Source organism: Nannospalax galili, unplaced genomic scaffold (genome assembly GCF_000622305.1).
Source record: "Nannospalax galili isolate Female #2095 unplaced genomic scaffold, S.galili_v1.0 scaffold753, whole genome shotgun sequence".
Taxonomy (NCBI): Eukaryota; Metazoa; Chordata; class Mammalia; order Rodentia; family Spalacidae; genus Nannospalax; species Nannospalax galili.
Window position 1 is genome coordinate 447714 of NW_008333775.1, and position 17733 is coordinate 465446.

At 45.6% G+C, this 17733-nt stretch overlaps 2 protein-coding genes across 18 annotated transcripts in view; one reads left to right on the forward strand and one right to left on the reverse strand.

Moving 5' to 3' along the window:
- Positions 1-6848, forward strand: part of Baz2a (bromodomain adjacent to zinc finger domain 2A) — a 43480-nt gene extending 36632 nt beyond the window's left edge. For 12 of the 14 annotated variants that reach the window (XM_017796965.2, XM_029561241.1, XM_017796967.2 and 9 more), the window contains 5 exons: positions 4-136; positions 238-384; positions 1355-1581; positions 1694-1837; positions 1920-2125. In XM_017796965.2, the coding sequence (XP_017652454.1) occupies positions 4-136; positions 238-384; positions 1355-1581; positions 1694-1837; positions 1920-2085 (817 nt within the window). In that variant the 3' untranslated portion in view covers positions 2086-2125. Of the gene's footprint in view, positions 1-3; positions 137-237; positions 385-1354; positions 1582-1693; positions 1838-1919 lie in introns of all 14 variants that reach the window. The other 2 variants (XM_029561239.1, XM_029561240.1) reach the window with 2 other exon arrangements.
- Positions 1-17733, reverse strand: part of Rbms2 (RNA binding motif single stranded interacting protein 2) — a 66177-nt gene that overhangs the window by 3842 nt on the left and 44602 nt on the right. For 2 of the 4 annotated variants that reach the window (XM_017796973.2, XM_008828395.3), the window contains 9 exons: positions 15067-15146; positions 14825-14934; positions 14515-14561; positions 13383-13473; positions 12015-12095; positions 11471-11581; positions 10531-10611; positions 10045-10129; positions 9680-9907 (listed from right to left, as the gene is read on the reverse strand). In XM_017796973.2, coding sequence (XP_017652462.1) covers positions 10049-10129; positions 10531-10611; positions 11471-11581; positions 12015-12095; positions 13383-13473; positions 14515-14561; positions 14825-14934; positions 15067-15146 — 682 coding nt within the window. In that variant the 3' untranslated portion in view covers positions 9680-9907; positions 10045-10048. Of the gene's footprint in view, positions 1-9679; positions 9908-10044; positions 10130-10530; positions 10612-11470; positions 11582-12014; positions 12096-13382; positions 13474-14514; positions 14562-14824; positions 14935-15066; positions 15147-17733 lie in introns of those variants that run through there. The other 2 variants (XM_017796971.2, XM_017796972.2) reach the window with 2 other exon arrangements.

Here is a 17733-nt window from a genome sequence, read left to right on the forward strand (position 1 = left end):
CAGATCATATGAGATCACTCCTCGTGTTCGTGTCTGGCGTCAGACGCTTGAGCGGTGCCGTAGTGCAGCCCAGGTGTGCTTGTGTGTGGGCCAGCTAGAGAGGTCCATCGCTTGGGAGAAGTCTGTCAACAAAGTGGTAAGAAGCTGGGAAAGCCAGAAAGGCTGATAAGCCAGGTGTCTGGTGAGGATGGGGTCAGAGATAGACAGAGGATTAAGGGCTCTGTCTCCCTGGTCCAGACCTGTCTAGTGTGCCGGAAGGGTGACAATGATGAGTTTCTCCTGCTTTGTGATGGGTGTGACCGTGGCTGCCATATTTACTGCCATCGGCCCAAGATGGAGGCTGTCCCGGAAGGAGATTGGTTCTGTGCTGTCTGCTTGGCCCAGGTTAGTTTCTCTTGTTTCATTCCCATTCTCAAGTAGAAGTCAGAGATTTTCTTTTTCATTCCATTTTACCACCAGTCTCAGCTGTCTCCTATGCTCAGTGTCTCCTTGATATGAACTCTTGACAACATGTTAGGTTCCGGTTCCCCTTTGAACAAGTCACTTAAATTCTTTAGTATCAAAGCCAGGTGTGGTGGTGCAGGTCTTTAATCCCAGCACTAGGGTGGCAAGAGGCAAGTGGATCTTTTTGAGTTCCAGGCCAGCTTGGTCTACATAGTGAGTTCCAGGCCAGCTGGGGCTCCAGGGAGACTCTGTCTCAAAAAGACCATTTAAAAAAAGGGGGGAGGGGCTGGAGAGATGGCTCAGCAGTTAAGAGCACTGACTGCTCTTGCAGAGGACCCAGGTTTGATTCCCAGCACCCACATGGCAGCTACGAACCATCCTTAACTCCAGTTCCAGGGGAATCCAACGCCCTCTTCTGACCTCCACGGCATTGCACGACACGGGTGCACTCACATACATGCAGGCAATACACTCATATACATAAAATAAAAATAAGCCGGGTGTGGTGGTGCACACCTTTAATCCCAGCACTTGGGAGGCAGAGGCAGGTGGATCTCTGTGAGTTCGAGGCCAGCCTGGTCTACATAGTGAGTTCCAGGACAGCTGGGGCTACAGGGAGACCCTGTCTCAAAAAGACCCAAAAATAAATAAATAAATAAAATATTTAAAAAAAAAACCCAAACAACAACAAAATACTTTAGTATCAGTCACTTCTTCTATGAAATGGAAATAAGTACAACTTTTCCTTTTCTGCCTCGCCTCCCATTGGGTTATATGAATAAATTCACATGCTGGGTATGTGTGAAGAGTTATTATGAAGCCCCAGTCACACTTAGCTAGGGATTCTGATGAATCGGGGGGCAAGTTGGATACATCCAGCATTGCTGATCTCACCTTTTCTTGTCCTCAGCAGGTAGAGGAAGAATTCACTCAGAGGCCTGGTTTTCCAAAACGAGGCCAGAAGCGAAAAAGTAGTTTTCCACTGAACTTCCCAGAGGGTGATAGCCGCCGACGTCGGGTACTATCAAGGAGCCGAGAAAGCCCTACAGTGCCTCGGTACTCAGAAGAAGGGCTGTCCCCCTCTAAGCGACGGCGACTCTCAATGAGGAACCACCACAGTGATCTCACATTCTGCGAGTGAGTTAGTGAATTCTAAGGAAAGCTGGCTGTCCCTCCGCCAGAGCAAAGGGCTAAGAGGGATATGTGTGTGCTTCCTGAGATGGAACCATCTCTGTTCTTGCACTGATAGGATTATCCTAATGGAGATGGAGTCCCATGATGCGGCCTGGCCTTTCCTGGAGCCTGTGAACCCTCGCTTGGTGAGTGGGTACCGGCGCATCATCAAGAACCCTATGGATTTTTCCACTATGCGGGAACGGCTGCTCCGGGGAGGGTAAGTAGATGTTGCTCTCTCTCTCCTAGTTCTTCTTTGAGAGTTCTTACCAGCTCACAGCCTTATCTCCCCCTCTTCCCAGGTATACTAGCTCAGAGGAATTTGCAGCTGATGCCCTTCTGGTGTTTGACAACTGCCAGACCTTCAATGAGGATGACTCTGAAGTGGGCAAGGCTGGGCACATCATGCGCCGCTTCTTTGAGAGCCGTTGGGAAGAATTTTATCAGGGAAAACAGGCCAATCTGTGAGGCGAGGAAGGTGGGAAGTCACTTTGTGGCATCTTCTCCACCCTTCCAAACAAAAACCTGCCATTTTCTCACCTGCTGACGCTGCCCTTGGTCCAGACTCAAGTCAGGCACAATACTGATTCTTGATCCTACCCTGGGCAGCACCCACATCCTCTTGTCCCTAATTCCCTTTCTCACTTCCTCCTCTTGCTCCTCAAATAAGAGATGCAGAGATGAGGTCCTTTTGGACTGAAAGCCAAAAAGAAAGAATTTTTCCTTTGCTTTTTTTCCTAATTAAAAATGGAGAGGGGGAAAGAAGTCCCTAGCTCCTCTTCCTAGCTTCCTCTCCTTCCCCTGTACATGCCCCAGTCTTCTGGGGTTATTTAACAATAGCAATAGTTCTAGTGAATGTGTGAAACCGAGAAACACTCTGTACTGTGTGCGGACCCGCAGTGACGGCCAGTAAAGTGGACTTAATTCCCAAGTGTGTCGAGCCGGACACCGGGCCCTGAACATGCTGCTTCCATGTTCAGTCCCTTCCCTGATTCTCGCTTTCCTTTTTTTCTTTTCCTTTCCCCACCCTATTTTTCAGATTTTGTTTCACCCAATAATGTAAAACTTATTGTGTACGGGTTCTTTCCTCCCCTTTGCTCCCAAATCTTTTTCCCCTTTAGTGGAAAAAAAAGTTCAGAGTCCCTGTCTTTCTCTCTGTCCTCATCTTCCTGCCAATAGGTACCCCTCTAAAATGTTGGATCCTCTTCACATGCTGAGTTTCCAGCCTTTTCTGAAACTCTGTGGCTGGGGAGAGGGCAGGCAGGCACCCTGGGCCTTCCAGCCTCCTTCCCCACCTGCTTCCCAAACCTCCTTCTTGGGAACTCCTCAGGGACAACTACTGCTGAGTTTGAGTGCTCCTCCGAGATGGAGGCCAGGAAGCAATTGACTGGCCTCAGAGAGAGGGAGAGAGGTGGTGTGTGTGTGTGTGTGTGTGTGTGTGTGTGTGTGTACTTGCACACAAGTAAGAGCTGTGATTGTGACCCTGTTTTGTTTAATGGGATCCATTCAGTTTCCCCAAATACATGTTCTTATCCCCATGTTTCCCATTATTTTATACCATCACTTTTTGTCTTTGGGAAACCACAGGAACTGTTTCTCTGGGGACAAGGCTGTCTCTCTCCTGGTCATTTCTGTTCCAGCCTCTTCAAACTGTGCAATTTTTTCAGCAGGAACTCCCTCTCCTCTCAGTAGCTTTGAGTCTTAAGCTTTTGTAGGGAGAAGGGGTAGAACTGGATCTTTCCTTCTGTGGGTTTAGTTGTGTTTTCCTTCCTTTCCTCTATTTTATAACCCCCAGGACCCTTTCCCCAGCAGCAGAGATCCTGGAACATGGGGTAGAGGAGAGGTTCTGGGTCTACCACTGTCCCACATGTGACTAAGCCCAGGTTAAGCCCCCCAACATGAGAGGAAAGCTGCTAACTCCGAGCTATAGCCATGGGCCGCCGGCCCCCTGCTTTCCTGCTCAGCAGAGCCCCTCCCATCAGAAATTACGGGTACTTGCACTGGGGAGGTGGCTCCATGCTGGCCTAAGCAGAGAGCTGAGGCATCTAAGCAATGTCCATTGGTGGGGGCAGAGGGTGCCAGGTGAGGTGGCACATTCCTTGTACTCCAGCAGTACTGATGGGGGAAGGGGCAGTGCAGGTCCTGGGCAGCCCCTCACTCCTCAACTCACCCTCACCCCACTCCCTGTTGCCTATTTCTAAAGTCGCCTTTTCTGTCAGATAAACCTCAAAACTTAATTTTATTTGAGTTTTTTTTTGTTGTTTTGCTTTTAAATAAGAGGTGGATTGAAGAATATTTGAATTGACTTTATATTATGCATAAATATTTATATTTTATCTAAATAACTGCGCCGTAACAAACTTTGTGTTAGACATTTGGAACTGTTGGGGGCTCCACTTTTTCCCCATGGTAAGTTTCCCCTGGCATAAAATGTACCAGATAATTCACTGTTGGAAGTGAGGTGGATAGGGAGTAAGGCCTCGACTGTTCCTGCTTTGCACTCCTCTCCCCGTTCCATCTCTTTCCTTAGGGACCAGGCACTCTTGAGGTGAAGTGGGCCCTAGACTTGGTTTGAAGAAGTTGGGGCTCTGGGGAAGTGTGGGGGTAGGCATGATCAAAGGGGCCATATCTCACTTTTCTTTCCTCGTTTTCACTGCCCCTTGAGCTAGGTGGATTTTCTCTATTGACAAAGAGTATTTGGTAGGGAAGGAAGGTTAAAAATAAGACAACCCACCTCCTGCCCCTTTGTGTCCCCTCCCCTATCAGTCTGGTAACAGCAAGAAGCCACACCATCAACACCAAGTTTCCATGTTCCTTTTACACAGAAGGGACTGACTTTTTATATAACCAAATGTGGTGTTTTAGTGACTTTTTGATAATGTACAGTTTTTTGTGAATTTAAATTTATTTCTTTCTATATTTTTAGGACCAATCTCATTTTTAATAAGGTTTAAAAAAAGGAAAAAAAGTCTAGAGAAAAAAAAAACCTCGTTTTTGCCATGTGATGTTCCACAAGTGCAGCTGTAGAAAAGTGCTTGTCAGTTGAATAAAAACCACATTTGATAGAGATTCAAAAGACTTCGTGTATTTCTATTCGCCTGAAACATAGGTTTTCATACCCTGAGGTAGAGACTGGGTAGATATGACTGGCTTGATATCAAGCTGACCCCTAAGCCTCCCAGTTTGACCTGTTCTTTGGGGAAGAATTGAGACAATTCTTCTACTCTCTGCTTGTGTGGCTAGAATGTATTCAATTCTCCTGCTTCAAGGAGACTAAGTGTGACTAAGGTGCTGAGGAAGCAGGAGACATTGTGCCTGGTTCCTGCCTCCTTGTGAGATGTCACCTAAGCTGCCACCTATGCTGTAGGAAAATAGAGCAGATCACTGGCTTCCCCTTCACAACCCCGGATAAGACTCCAAGACACACGGTTTTGTGTTTTATTTTTTTAAAAAAATGAAGTAAGCAAAAATAAAGCTCTTCGAAATCATGGGGAAGGTGCAGGAAGACCAGGAATCAGAAAAGGAAGAGTAAGTTACAAGGGTGGTATTGGTATAAACGTGGAAAGAGTATAAAACTAGAAGTCTCTGGTTAAAGGAAAAATATACAAAATGTGTTTTAAGTATAAATTAAACTTCCTCTCCAAGGTGGTAAGTACATTCACCTACCCAGAAAAGGGGTAAGGAGTGTACTGGGGGGTCAGGGCACCAGTAGTGGGGGTAGGGAGCTTGTTTCGTAATGCTGGAAAAGTCTTACTACCTTCCTGGCTGGGCACAGTGTCTCTTGAAGCCTCTAATGGCGTTAAGGTGGAGCAGGGAATATCTCCAGCCCTGTTAAAATCACACACAAACTCCTTTATGTCTGATACCTTCTCAGCTCTGTGGCAGCCATGAAATCAATTCTCTTATCCTCTAACATTCTAAGCTCTGCTCATTGCTGGTGTTTCTGAGGTGACTAGTAATTACCCTTTGTGGTCACTTCACATCCTACCCCCTGGCATTTTACACAGGATCAATTAACATTCTACGGTGATTAGAGAGCCAGACTGCCCAGAGAAGAGGGTCTAGAAACAGCAACTTGAGTTAAATAGCTTAAGGTTTCTGCATTTGTTCATGAGCCTGAGCTCTTTCTAGCCTCCAGCTTCCTAACTCCCATGAAGATAGACAGTAAAGGAAGTTTTACGTTGAGTAGGTGCTTGTGCCCTTGTTGAACTGTGGATTGTGAGGTAGTTGAGTAACAAGGACAAGAACTTTGGGGATCTGCTTGGACAGTGAATGCTTATTCCAAACAAGTGGACAGGCCAGACAGAAAGCAGTGGTTGCCAGGGTGATAAAAACATCTAGCTTTCTCATCACAGCCACGTGGACACCACTGCAGGAAGGCTCCACAAAGGGTAGGTGAGACGACTGCAGTCTAAGCTGCTGAAGGAGGGCTCCACTGGAAGGAAGGGGTGAAACCTGAGTAACCTTCAGGAAACTGCCAGTGCTTAGAAGAAAGAACTGAAGCCGCACCGAAGTGGAGTAGTTGGTTTAGAAGGGAATCGGGAAGAATCTCTTAACGAGACACAGATGTGATTTTTCTCCTACATACTGGTTTTTATGAAACCCACTCTCTTCAAGTTCAGGTCTAGAAAAGGTTGGGGCAAGTTTGGTCCTCCCCACACACCCAAATGTACTATTGCTCTTGACTAAGAAGGCAGCCCTCATGGGTGCAATGAGGACACTTTCCCAAAAGGTGGGACATGTCTTTAAGAGCAACAATACTCCCCTCACTTTTTTTACTTGTCTAGGAAAGACAGTGGACAGGAGCAATGACTTTTGGTCTCCACTGCAAATAATTCCTACCACCCTAGCTCCATTATTGGCAAGGGCTGTAAAGCCACCTGGCTTCTCAGGCTGGGCAGCTTGTCACTTTCTTTGGTTGAAAGCATTCTAAAAATAACATCTTTCCCCATCATTGTTCCCACACCTTCCTAATCATTACCAGCACTCTCCTCCTCGAAAAAGTTCCATTCATCTATGGTCCAGACCAACACAGCCTGAAAAAAGCACTAATAACACTGGCATGTGACGGCACAGGCTTGGAACCTAGTAATGGATTACACCACCTGAGGGATGGACTGTGGTATGTTCCATCTAACTGAAAACAAAAACATGAATATTAAAATATTTTAGAATATTGTGATAGTATAATGAGTAGGGGTGAAATGTAAAGTACGCAGAGAAAAAAATCTGGCTTCCATGAAAAACTGTTTAGAAAACAGCATAGTGTTTAAAGGCCAGCCTTGGGCTGTGTGCTGGAGGCACAGCTCCCCTTCTGCAAAACAGGGCCATTTCATGGAGAGCCCTCTCTAGCCAGTCCATCTTCCTGTCTTTTATTACTTCAGTCAGAGATGAGCCAGCGAGGGGAAAATAGAGCAGATGAAAATTTCCAAGCATAAATTCCTCCCTGCCATTGACCACTATGAAGAGGACTGCAGATTACCTTAATCATTTCCCATGCCCATTTTAAAGCCGTTAGCCATTTGAAGTGCTGCTTAGGTACAGAGAAAGAAACTAGTGGAGGCAGAGAAGGGATAGTGACATGAAGACTGTCTATACTTCCCCCAGCCAGTCAGCAGTGCTCCCTCAGTCCAGTCAGTTAAGTAGTCTGGGTTTGTTTTTCCTCTTAAAAGTCAGTGACAAGAAAGCAGCTCTGGCAAGCAGCTTAGGTGTACTTTGTCACTGAGGGCTAGAAAAGCAAGCACTGTCTGCCCAGTGAAACCCTTCTAGGTTACTGGGCTTGAGGCTTTTATGGAGGATATGCCTTCCTAAGTCAGAAGCACCATTGAGAAAACTGGTAATTGTGTTCTTTACACTGTATGCTAGCCATAGCCCCGACCCCTTATTCCTAGAATGTACAAGCGGACAATCAGGCTACGGAGGGCTGGGACTCAATTTTGTAGAATGCACAGCACAGCTACCGAACCTGTTTCTTTCCACCACTCATCCCTTCCTCCCATATGCTTCTCCATCTCTTGCTTTGTCTGATTGGTGGAGGTCCCCTTGATGTGAAGTGGGACATAGCTCTTGGAGAAGGGGACAGTTAAAAACAGGATTTTTTTTTTTGTCTTTTTGAGACAGGTCTCCCTGTAGCCCCAGCTGGCCTGGAACTCACTATATAGACAGGGCTGGTCTTGAACTCACAGAGATCTGCCTGCCTCTAAGGCAGGCATTTTTATTTTTATTTTTTCTTTCTTTTTTTGGTCTTTTTGAGACAGGGTCTCCCCGTAGCCTCAGCTGACCTGGAACTCGCTATGTAGACCAGGCTGGCCTCGAACTCACAGAGATCCGCCTGCCTCTGCCTCCCAAGTGCTGGGATTAAAGGCATGCACCACCATGCCCGGCGGCAGGCATTTTTAAAAGTGCCTCCTGACCTTGTATAATGAGATGGATATATTGCCCTTCTCTATCCTAACTTCCTGTTGTCCTTCCACAAGAACGAAAATTTCTGATGTTCTGGTTCCCAGGGGACAGGGTCCAAACACCAGGGCAGGGCAGAGCAGGTCACGGCAGAGTTCTGTCCTTTGTCAAGCATGCAAATCACACAGTCCCCACCTTGATCCTTAAACTCTAGACATCTGGTATTTGCGTACAGCTATGAATGAGCCCTGCTATGACAGTTCTTGCCTTGTGGATTCAGCAAGGTCACAGCTGTGTGTGCAGCGCTCAGCCACATACAGCTGGGATGAGGGGCTGTGAGACCCAGGGCAAAAAAGATCTTCCAGGAAGCATTCCAAAGGTTAAAGGTCAAGCCTGGGCAGAACTCAAGGCTTACAGTTAAGCACTCCCAGGTAACATGAATGTTAAAAGGCACTGTGTATCCAGGCAGGGAAACACCAAGGCTTCTCAGCCTTGGCATTATGTTGATGTTCTGAATCAGATAACTGTTGCGGGAGGGGATTGTTGTGTTTATGGTAGGATGTTTAGGAACATCCTTGATCCACAGCAGCCAACTGCTGAGCATATACACAGCTACCTCCAGCCATGGCAATTGAAGAGGACAGATATGGCAACAGTCTCCAGGGGACAAAAACCACCTTCAGTTAGGGTGAAGCAGCAAATTTTCCACTGTGGGGGAAGAATGGTTAAATGGATTCAGAAGGTCACTGCTCAAAGGTGGAGCACAGCCACATGTAGCAGGGATGAGGGGCCATGAGACCCAGGGCAGAAGCGAAGATCCTCTGAGGATGCAGAATGGACATTCTCAAAAAGCTGGAGCTGGAAGACACTTCCCATGGGCAAGTGAAGAGCTAGTCAGAAGTCAATCAATTCATTCTTCTGGAACTTGCCACCAAATTTGATTGGAGGGTAGCTTCCAAAGGCTCTGAGGTTGTCTCTGGAATGAGCCTGTGCCGTACCTCTGCTTCTCACAGCCAGTCTAGCCTTCCCCCGGCATAGCAGGGTAGAGGAAAAAGCCACTTCTGCTGTCTGCTTCGTGTCCCACCTTGCTCCTTGCCCCCCACCCCTTCTCCCCAGTTCCATGTGAAATTTAAGTCCAAAAAGAAACTTGTAAAATTGAAAACTGTAAAAAGGCAAAGAAGACAGGTCTAGCTATACAGAAAACAGAAAAAGAGCAAAACGGATTTTAAAAAAAGCTTTAAAAAGTGTAAAAAGATGGGGTGTGTGGGCTGAAAGCTTTGCAAAACAAAAATGTTAAGTCTGGTCAGGTACGATGGTGCAGGCCAGCACTGGGAGGAGTTCAAGGCCAGCCTGGTCTACATAGTGAGTTCCAGGCCAACCAGAGCTATATAGTAAGAAATTAAAAAATTAAAGTCTATGTATTTTCTTAAACACATATTGACACATATCAAAAATAGTCCATAACTAAACTCAGCAAGCAGGGTTCCTTCATCAATGTTTTAGCACTTTCTGCCTTTTCTTTTTAAAGAAATCATCTTAAAAGCCTTTCTAAATATTTTCAACACATCAAAAAACTTTTCATGCAAATGAGAAGCAGCTCCAGCCACAATGTCTCTTTGGGGTAGGAGAAAGGTACATTGCAATTAAAAATAAAACAAAAAACTTTCTTTGTAATAGAAAAAAAATTTTTTTGATCTCCTTGAATGCAGCACATACAAAAAGCAATACGGCTCCCCAGGCTCCATCAGCAATGGACAGCCCGAGGCAGGAGTGCAGAGGTTTCTTTTCCCAGGCCCAGGCCTATGAAAAGATGATGCCCACATATTAGTGCTTTGCATAGTCTACAGATGGTGTGTAACTTGTCGAACCTTCTGGAGTCTAGAAGATGGGGCTGAGAATCATAAAGGAGGTAGAAACAGGTGAGGGGTGGAGGACTGTGACAGTTAACCTCCCTGGCTTCAAGCAAGGCTGAGCTGCTTGAAGCTCCCAGTTCAGCCCAACAGCATGCCCCCAACATAAAGTTCTTACCCTGTTACTTGCTGAACTGGAAAGGAAAGACCCCGTGGTCCGAGGGTGTCTCTACTGCCACTTGATTCTGCTGGCCACTGCTCTCCTGTCACAGCCAAGGCAAGTTACTGACACATTCCTGTCACCTCCTACTGAAGAACCCTCACTAAAACCCACTTGAAGCTGAGTGGCCCCCCAATTGCCCACTCCCCCATATACAAGTATGCACATAAGCACCTTCTGGAAGGAGTGTAAAATGATGCAGCTACTTTGGGAAATAGGAATAGCTTATTTGCAGAGCAGTGAAGCAATTGAGGCACCATCTTGGCATAAACAGAACTGAGCCGGCTGACCGTGAACACCGATGCAGCCTTTTCCTCCCTGCACTCCTCACACCTACCAGTGAGGCACAGTATCAGCAGCACTGAGAGGAAGGAAGATCTTGCTCAGGAGAGAAAGTTGACTCTTTACTGTCCTAGCTTCACTGCAAAGATATAATGCTCTTACCTCGACTGAAACATTGGAAGAAGGCACAGGAGGGTACTGGGAGATGAAAGCTCCTTGCATGGCAGCAGCTGTGGGCATGTACTGGAATGAGAAACCAACAGCTTATAGCAGTGGTTCTTGGCTGGGTTAAAGCGCTTGGGTAACTTTGAAAAACACCAGGACTACCTTAATTGGCATCTTCTTAAAAGCATTCTGGGTGTCGCCAAAGTATACCAGCTTAGAAACATCTCTACCTACTTACTTTCGTCCTCTTTCCTCACTGCCTTCCTGTTCTTTCACAACCAACCTTTTCTGCCCATCAGCATTCCTGGGAAAGTCAGAATGCAGTAGACCTAAAAGAAGCCTAAGGCTCTTCATTTAGTCTTGTTAGTATTCTGATAAGGATTTCTAGGAAATCTGTATTAATCTTTTTTTTGTCTTTTTGAGACTGGGTCTCGCTGTGGCCCTAGCTGGCCTGAAACTCACTATGTAGACCAGGCTGGCCTGGAACTCACAGAGATCCACCTGCCTCTGCTTCCCAAGTGCTGGGATTACAGGCGTGCACCATCACCCCACCCCACCCCACTATGTATTAATTCATGTATTAATTCATAAATAGAAACATGATTCATTTAGTTCTGTGACTAGGAAGCAGGTAAAAAGAGGTAGGCAAGGCAGCACAGTGGCTATATTCCTAGCTTACAGATTCTTTTTTGTCTCCACTTAAAAAAAGAAAAAAAAGACAAAGTCTACTCTGTAACCCTGGCTAATATAGAATTCACTATGTAGACCAGGCTGGCCTTGAACTTGTGACATTTCTCCTGCCTCAGCCTCCTGAGTACTGGGCACTGGAGGTGATTCTCTGTTCTGAGTGCTTCCATTCCTCACTATGCTGAGGGGCTACACAGGTGCTTCTTACTCTTAGAATTTAAGAAGCTGGGACTTGGAGACAATCCTTTACCGTGCCAGTGCTGCTGAGCGAGAGGTGACCCAGTTGCTGAGTAAGAGGTCCCATCATGGAAGCAGCCTGGAGAGGAAGGGGGTGATCCATCCCTGGTGTTAGAACTGAGCCCTAGAGGGGAGCAACAAAGGAAAGGGTTAGGCAGCAGCATCCTATGAGGATGCCAGAAGTAGCAACATGGCTAGCAGAGCCACTGAAGAGAAATATTTTATTCACTTTTTAAGAAGAGTTTATTAAAGACACTGTAAGAGGACAGCAGATCGGGCAGTAACTAGAGGACTGCCTGCTGATGTTTTAAAGTCCTGGGAATTAAGAACCCTAGCAAGGGCCAGCCCAGCTATATAATAGGAACAGCACCTTGACCTTCAGTCTGGAGGGACCTTTGTCTAAGAATAACAAACTCACAAAATTTAAGGCTTACATTTGCGTTGCACAACACACTGAGCCAGAACTCACACCCACATGTCCTACCATCAAAGCCCTTTGCTTTCTTTTACATCAAATTGCCCCTCTTACTTGCTTCTGCCCACTTTTGGACACTCACTGAAGGCTGCATGAGGTATGACTGGTGGTGCATCCAAGATGGGTGGTTGGGTACTTGTAGAGGAGATGTCTGAGTCACTCTCTGATACAAGCAGAAACAAACAAAAATGTTAACTGCCAAGGCTCAGTGATCTGAGGATGTTCAGCAACCCCCCCCCCATAAACTGATGTGTCCCTTCAGAATACAGAAACATTAAGCACAAGCTGTTTAATGAATATTAGCAACAGTTATAACTCAACCCAATTAAAAATAGGCAAAGGGCCAGTGAGATGGCTTAGCAGGTAAAGGCTCTTGCTGCCAAACCTGAAGACCTGAGTTTGATCTCCAGGATCCATGTGGTGGAAGGAGAGAACTAACTGATCTCTGCAAGTTGTCCTTTGACCTCTACACACACACCACGGCACACAGACTTTCCCATGCACACACACATATACACATACACACATGATAAATAAATGTAATTTTTAAAAGATACTGTTGTGAGAATATAGTATAAAACATTTAACATGGTTAATTAAATTTTTTTATTTCTATTTTATGTGTATGACTGTTTTGCCTGCATGTATGTAAGTGCATCTGACTCATGAAATGCCCTCAAGAGGCCAGAAGAGGGTGTCAGATCCCCTGGAACTGGAGATAGGGATGATTATGAGCCAGCCTGGGTAGGTGCTGGGAACTAACCTAGGTCCTCTGGAAGAGCAGCCAGTGCTCTTAACTGCTGAGCCATCTTTCTAGCCTCCTAATATAGTTAAATTTTTGTAAAATAAATGACTCCAAAGCCCCATACATATGTATATATTCACATGAAGAAAAATATAGAAAGTGCTATACATCTGGAACATGCCTTTAAGGCATGGCAGAGGCAGGCAAATCTCAAACTGCTCTAAATAGTGAGATCCTGTCTCAAAAAAAAAAAAAAAAAAAAAAAAGGAAAAGAAAGAAATGCTCTACAGAAGGCGGAAACATAAGTTTACTTGTGTGGTGGGGGCGTAGAGAGAATGAAATATGTCTGAAATTATTTGTACACACATACTGTATGCATGCACATATACACATACATACATAAATTACATTTTAGGGTTTTGGTGGGGTGTTTTTTGTTTTGTTTTGGTGTTTTTGAGACAGGGTTTCCCTGTAGCCCTAGCTGGTCTGGAACTCACTATGTAGACCAGGCTGGCCTCAAACTCACAGATCCACCTGCCTCTGCCTCCCAAGTGCTGGGATTAAAGATATTTACCACCGTGCCTGACCCATTTTAGGGTTTTATATAACATGATTTGTGTATAATATATAGAAAGGCTTTATATTCCTTCACCTAAAGCACAGGTTAGGTAAAAACACCATACCCTTTTCAGGGGATGAACATACCTGATACGAAGACACAGGAGATGGAAGATATGGGGAGAGTGCGGACTGAGTAAGCATCCTGCTGGGAGCAATGTAAGGAGCTGGATAAAATCTGTAGGAAAAAAACCTTCTCAGCAAGGAGTCAAATGAAACCATCAGGTGAGGGCTTCCTCTGACAGAAGCAGAGTCACTTCCAACTGCTATTCGAAAATCAAAATGAAATGTCCAAATGCCTGCAGGCCATTGACATTTTCAGGTGATTTAATTAATATAAACACCTTGCCAGGCATGGTGATGCATGCCTTTAGTCCCAGCACTCAGGAGGCAGAGGCAGGAGGATCTCTGTGAGTTCAAGTCCAGCCTGGTCTATATAGTAAGTTCCAGGCCAGCTGGAGCTACAGAGAGACCCTGCCTCTAAAAAAAAAAAAAAAAAAAAAAAAGACTAAAAAGTTGAGACTAGAAATGGATAATGCTAAGGGATCTCTTGGGTACTTAGGCTTTAGAATCCAGTTTCTTTCTAACATACTTAGGAACAGGGAAAAAGAAGGCACTAATCTTGACTGAAAGCCTTGTTGTAACTTCTCCGATAACGTTCTAAATGAAAAGAATGTGATTTGAACCTTTAACATTTTGGTTCTTAGCCTTAGCCTTTAACGGCTGTGCTGTCCCTCCAGCCCTATATGGTACATTTACATACATGCAGGCAAAATACACACAATAAATTTTAAATTGAGGCTGGAAACAGGCGTGGTGGTGCACACCTTTAATCCCAGCACTTGGGAGGCAGAGGCAGGTGGATCTCTGTGAGTTCCAGACCAGCCTGGTCTACATAGTGAGTTCCAGGACAGCTGGGGCTACAAGGAGACCCTGTCTCAAAAAGACAAAAAAATAAAATAAAATAAAATAAAATAAATTGGGGCTGGAGAGTGGCTCAGCAGTTAACAGCACAAGCTGCTCTTGCAGAGGACCCTGGTTCAATTCCCAGCACTCACATGGCAGCTAACAACCATCTGTAATGCCAGTTCTAGGGGATCTGACACCCTCTTCTGAACTCTGTGGGTATTGCATGACACAGGTGCACTTACATACATACAGGCATCATACTCATACACATAAAAATAATATTTTTAAAAATTGAAAATATCCTCCTTACCCATTCTGAAGAGCTGTGGCAGGGTCATAGGTCAAGGCCATACCACCCTATAAGAAAGAACATAGTGTTCACGTGGCAAGCACAACATGTCAAGACTAGAGTCTGGACAAGTCCCAATACAGCTGCTGAGGTTTTTCAGACTGTGCAGGATGCAGAACTTCACTCAAGTCACACACAAGAGCGTGGGAAGCAGCCTCGGCTAACACTACTGCTCTGAAGCTTGCCACCTAAGGTCAGAGCAATCCGGCCATGGCCATTGCTGTCCCACTTTAACATCTTTAGTACTGCTGTTTCCTTAGAGGCCTCTTACCATGTCCCCATTCCTTGGCCAGGCCCGTCCATTTTGCACAGATTTTCCTTGGTTCTGCCGTTTCTTTGGACCACCATCAGCAAATTTGCAAAGCAAAGGATCAGATGGTGCTGGCAAGGGAGAAAGCAGATAGGCAGCTGAGTCACACTCACTGAACTCACTTGTGTTCATGCAAAACTCCTCCAGAGTCTTCCCTGGAAGGAATGGCCTATGGCTCCCAGCCTGATTCCCAGATGCCTCACCTGGTACTCCAGGGGGTGTCTTAATATATTTCCCATTAAAGTGGGTGATGATGGCTTCACACTTCTCTGTGGACTCCATCCTAAGAATCACAAGAGGGTTAGGCTCTCACTTCAGGATCTGTGCTCTGCATATACTCAAAGAGAGTTCCCAGCCCCACAAATGCTCTAGCAGTTATATGTGATTCTGTAAAAAAATGGAATTTCTGTCACACATGTTCAAAGCATCTTTGTTTTCTTCCCCCCTCTCATTCTCTGCCTCTCCCTCCTTCTCCCTCTCCCTCTCTCCCTTCTTTGTGATAGATTGTGTATGTCCCTGGCTGGCCTTCAACTCTACAAGGATGACTTTGAACTTCTGATCCTCCGACCCCTACCTCCTCAGTGCTGGGATTACAGATTACATCATGGCTAGTTTTTATGCATTGCTAAAGACTGAACTAAGTGCTTTGTGCATGCTAGACAGTCTCTCTACCAACCAAGCTGCACTGCCAGCCCATCAATGTATCTTAAAGACATAAACTCCCAACATCTGATGAAGGTCAACCTCAACTGGCTCCTGCCAGGGATCTCCAAAAAAATACTGGGGAGGGATGGATCTTCAAGATTTTTTGAGGGGGTTGGTTTTTTGAGACAGAGTCTCATGTAGCCTGGTGGCCTGGAACTCATTATGTAGTAAAGATTGCTTGAATTCCGATCCTCCTTGTCTCTACCTCCCAAGTGCTGAGATTACAGGCCTGCACCACAACTCTCATCTTAAGATATTAATATTCTAAAGAGGATAAGAAGATAACTGATTGTACTATTATGTTTGGTACAGAACTAAAATACAAAAGATGGCTCAGCTGGTAAAGGTGTTTACTGCCAAGCCTGACAATCTGAGTTCAATACCCAGAACCCAGGCTGGAAGGAGAAAATTGATTGCTACAAGTTGTCCTCCAACCTTCACATATACACTGTGGCACACATATACCCCAAAATAAATAAATAAATAAATAAATAAATAAATTTTTTGTTGTTTTTTGAGCCAGGGTCTCCCAGTAGCCCAAGCTGGCCTGGAACTCTCTATGTAGACCAGGCTGGGCTCAACTCACAGGGATCCACCTGCCTCTGCCTCCCAAACCATCATGCATAGTTCAATAAGTAAATAAGTTAAAAGTTCCTGGGGAGCTGAGGCAAAAGGATCTCAAGTTCAAGGCCTACCTGGACTAAGATTGAGGCCAGTCTGGACATTTAGTGAAATCCCCTGTGATGGTTAGCTTTAATTGGATCTTTTTTTTTTTTTTTTTTTTTTTTTTTTTTTTTTTATTTTTGAGACAGGGTCTCTCTATAGCCCCAGCTGTCTTGGAACTTACTATGTAGACTAGGCTGGCCTCGAACTCACAGAGATCTGCCTGCCTCTGCCTCCCAAGTGCTGGGATTAAAGGTGTGCCACCAGGTCCAGCTGGGAATAGACTGTCAATGAGGGATTGTCTACACATTGGGGTTGGCTTGTGAGCAAGTCTGGGAGTGATTAATTGATGTGGGAAGAATCAGCCTACTGTGGGTAGCACCATTCCCTACAGCAGACAGGGGCTACTGAATTGTGTAATACTACAGAAACCAAGCTGAGCATAAGCAAGCAAGCCTTCATAAATTCATTTTCTCTCTCTCCCTCCCTCCCTTCCTCCCCTCCCCCTTATATAACCCTTGCTGGCCTGAGCTCACTATGTAGACCAGGGTGACCTCAAACTCCATCAACTTCTGCCTCCTGAGTGTTGGGATTAAATGTGAGCACCACCACACTGGGCTTCTTTCTTCTCTCTGCCCTTGACTATGGGCCTAACGTGACTAGTTGATTCCTGCCTTGACATCCCTGCTGTGATGGACCGTAACCAGGAATTGTGAGATAAAAGAAACACTTCCTTCCCTCATGGTATTTTTATCACAACAACAGAAACAAAACCAGTACACCTTGTCACAAAAGAAAAAGAAAAAAGGAGGCTGAAGATGTATCTCAGTGATAGAGTGCTTGCTAGCATGTTCACGGCCTTGGGTTTGATCCCAAGTACTGCAAAGAAACAAAAGTACTTATTAACAAATGATTGTTTAGGGACTGAAGAAATGGCACAGTCAACAAAGTGCTTGCTACTGGATTCAGTCACGAACATCCATGGAAAAGCCGTGTGTGAGGTTGACCTCCACACATGATGATGAAATCTATCTAAAAGAAAAAAAGTTTCAGACCCCATCCATGCCTACTTTCTGCTGGGTGTGGTGGCACACGCCTTTAGTCCCAGCACTCGAGGGGCAGAGGCAGGCAAATCTCTGTGAATTCAAGGCCAGCCTTGTCTACATAGTCAATTCCAGGCCAGCTGGGGCTACAGGGAGACCCTGCCTCAAAAAGGACAAAAAAGACCCAAGTGTGGTGGCACACTCTTTTAGTCCCAGCACTCGGGAGGCAGAGGTAGACACTCTGGGAGTTTGAGGCCAGCCTGGTCTACAGAGCGAGTTCCAGGCTTACTGGGGCTACAGGGAGATCCTGTCTCAAAAAAAAAAGAAAGTTACGATTGCAAGCCTAGGAATTGCCCTTTGGTCCTACCTGGGTTTGCCAGAAGGTGGTGCTACAAAGATTACACCTGTTCATGAAGTTTGTTGCTTAGCACCAGCCTCTTTTTGGGAGTGGGGGAGTGG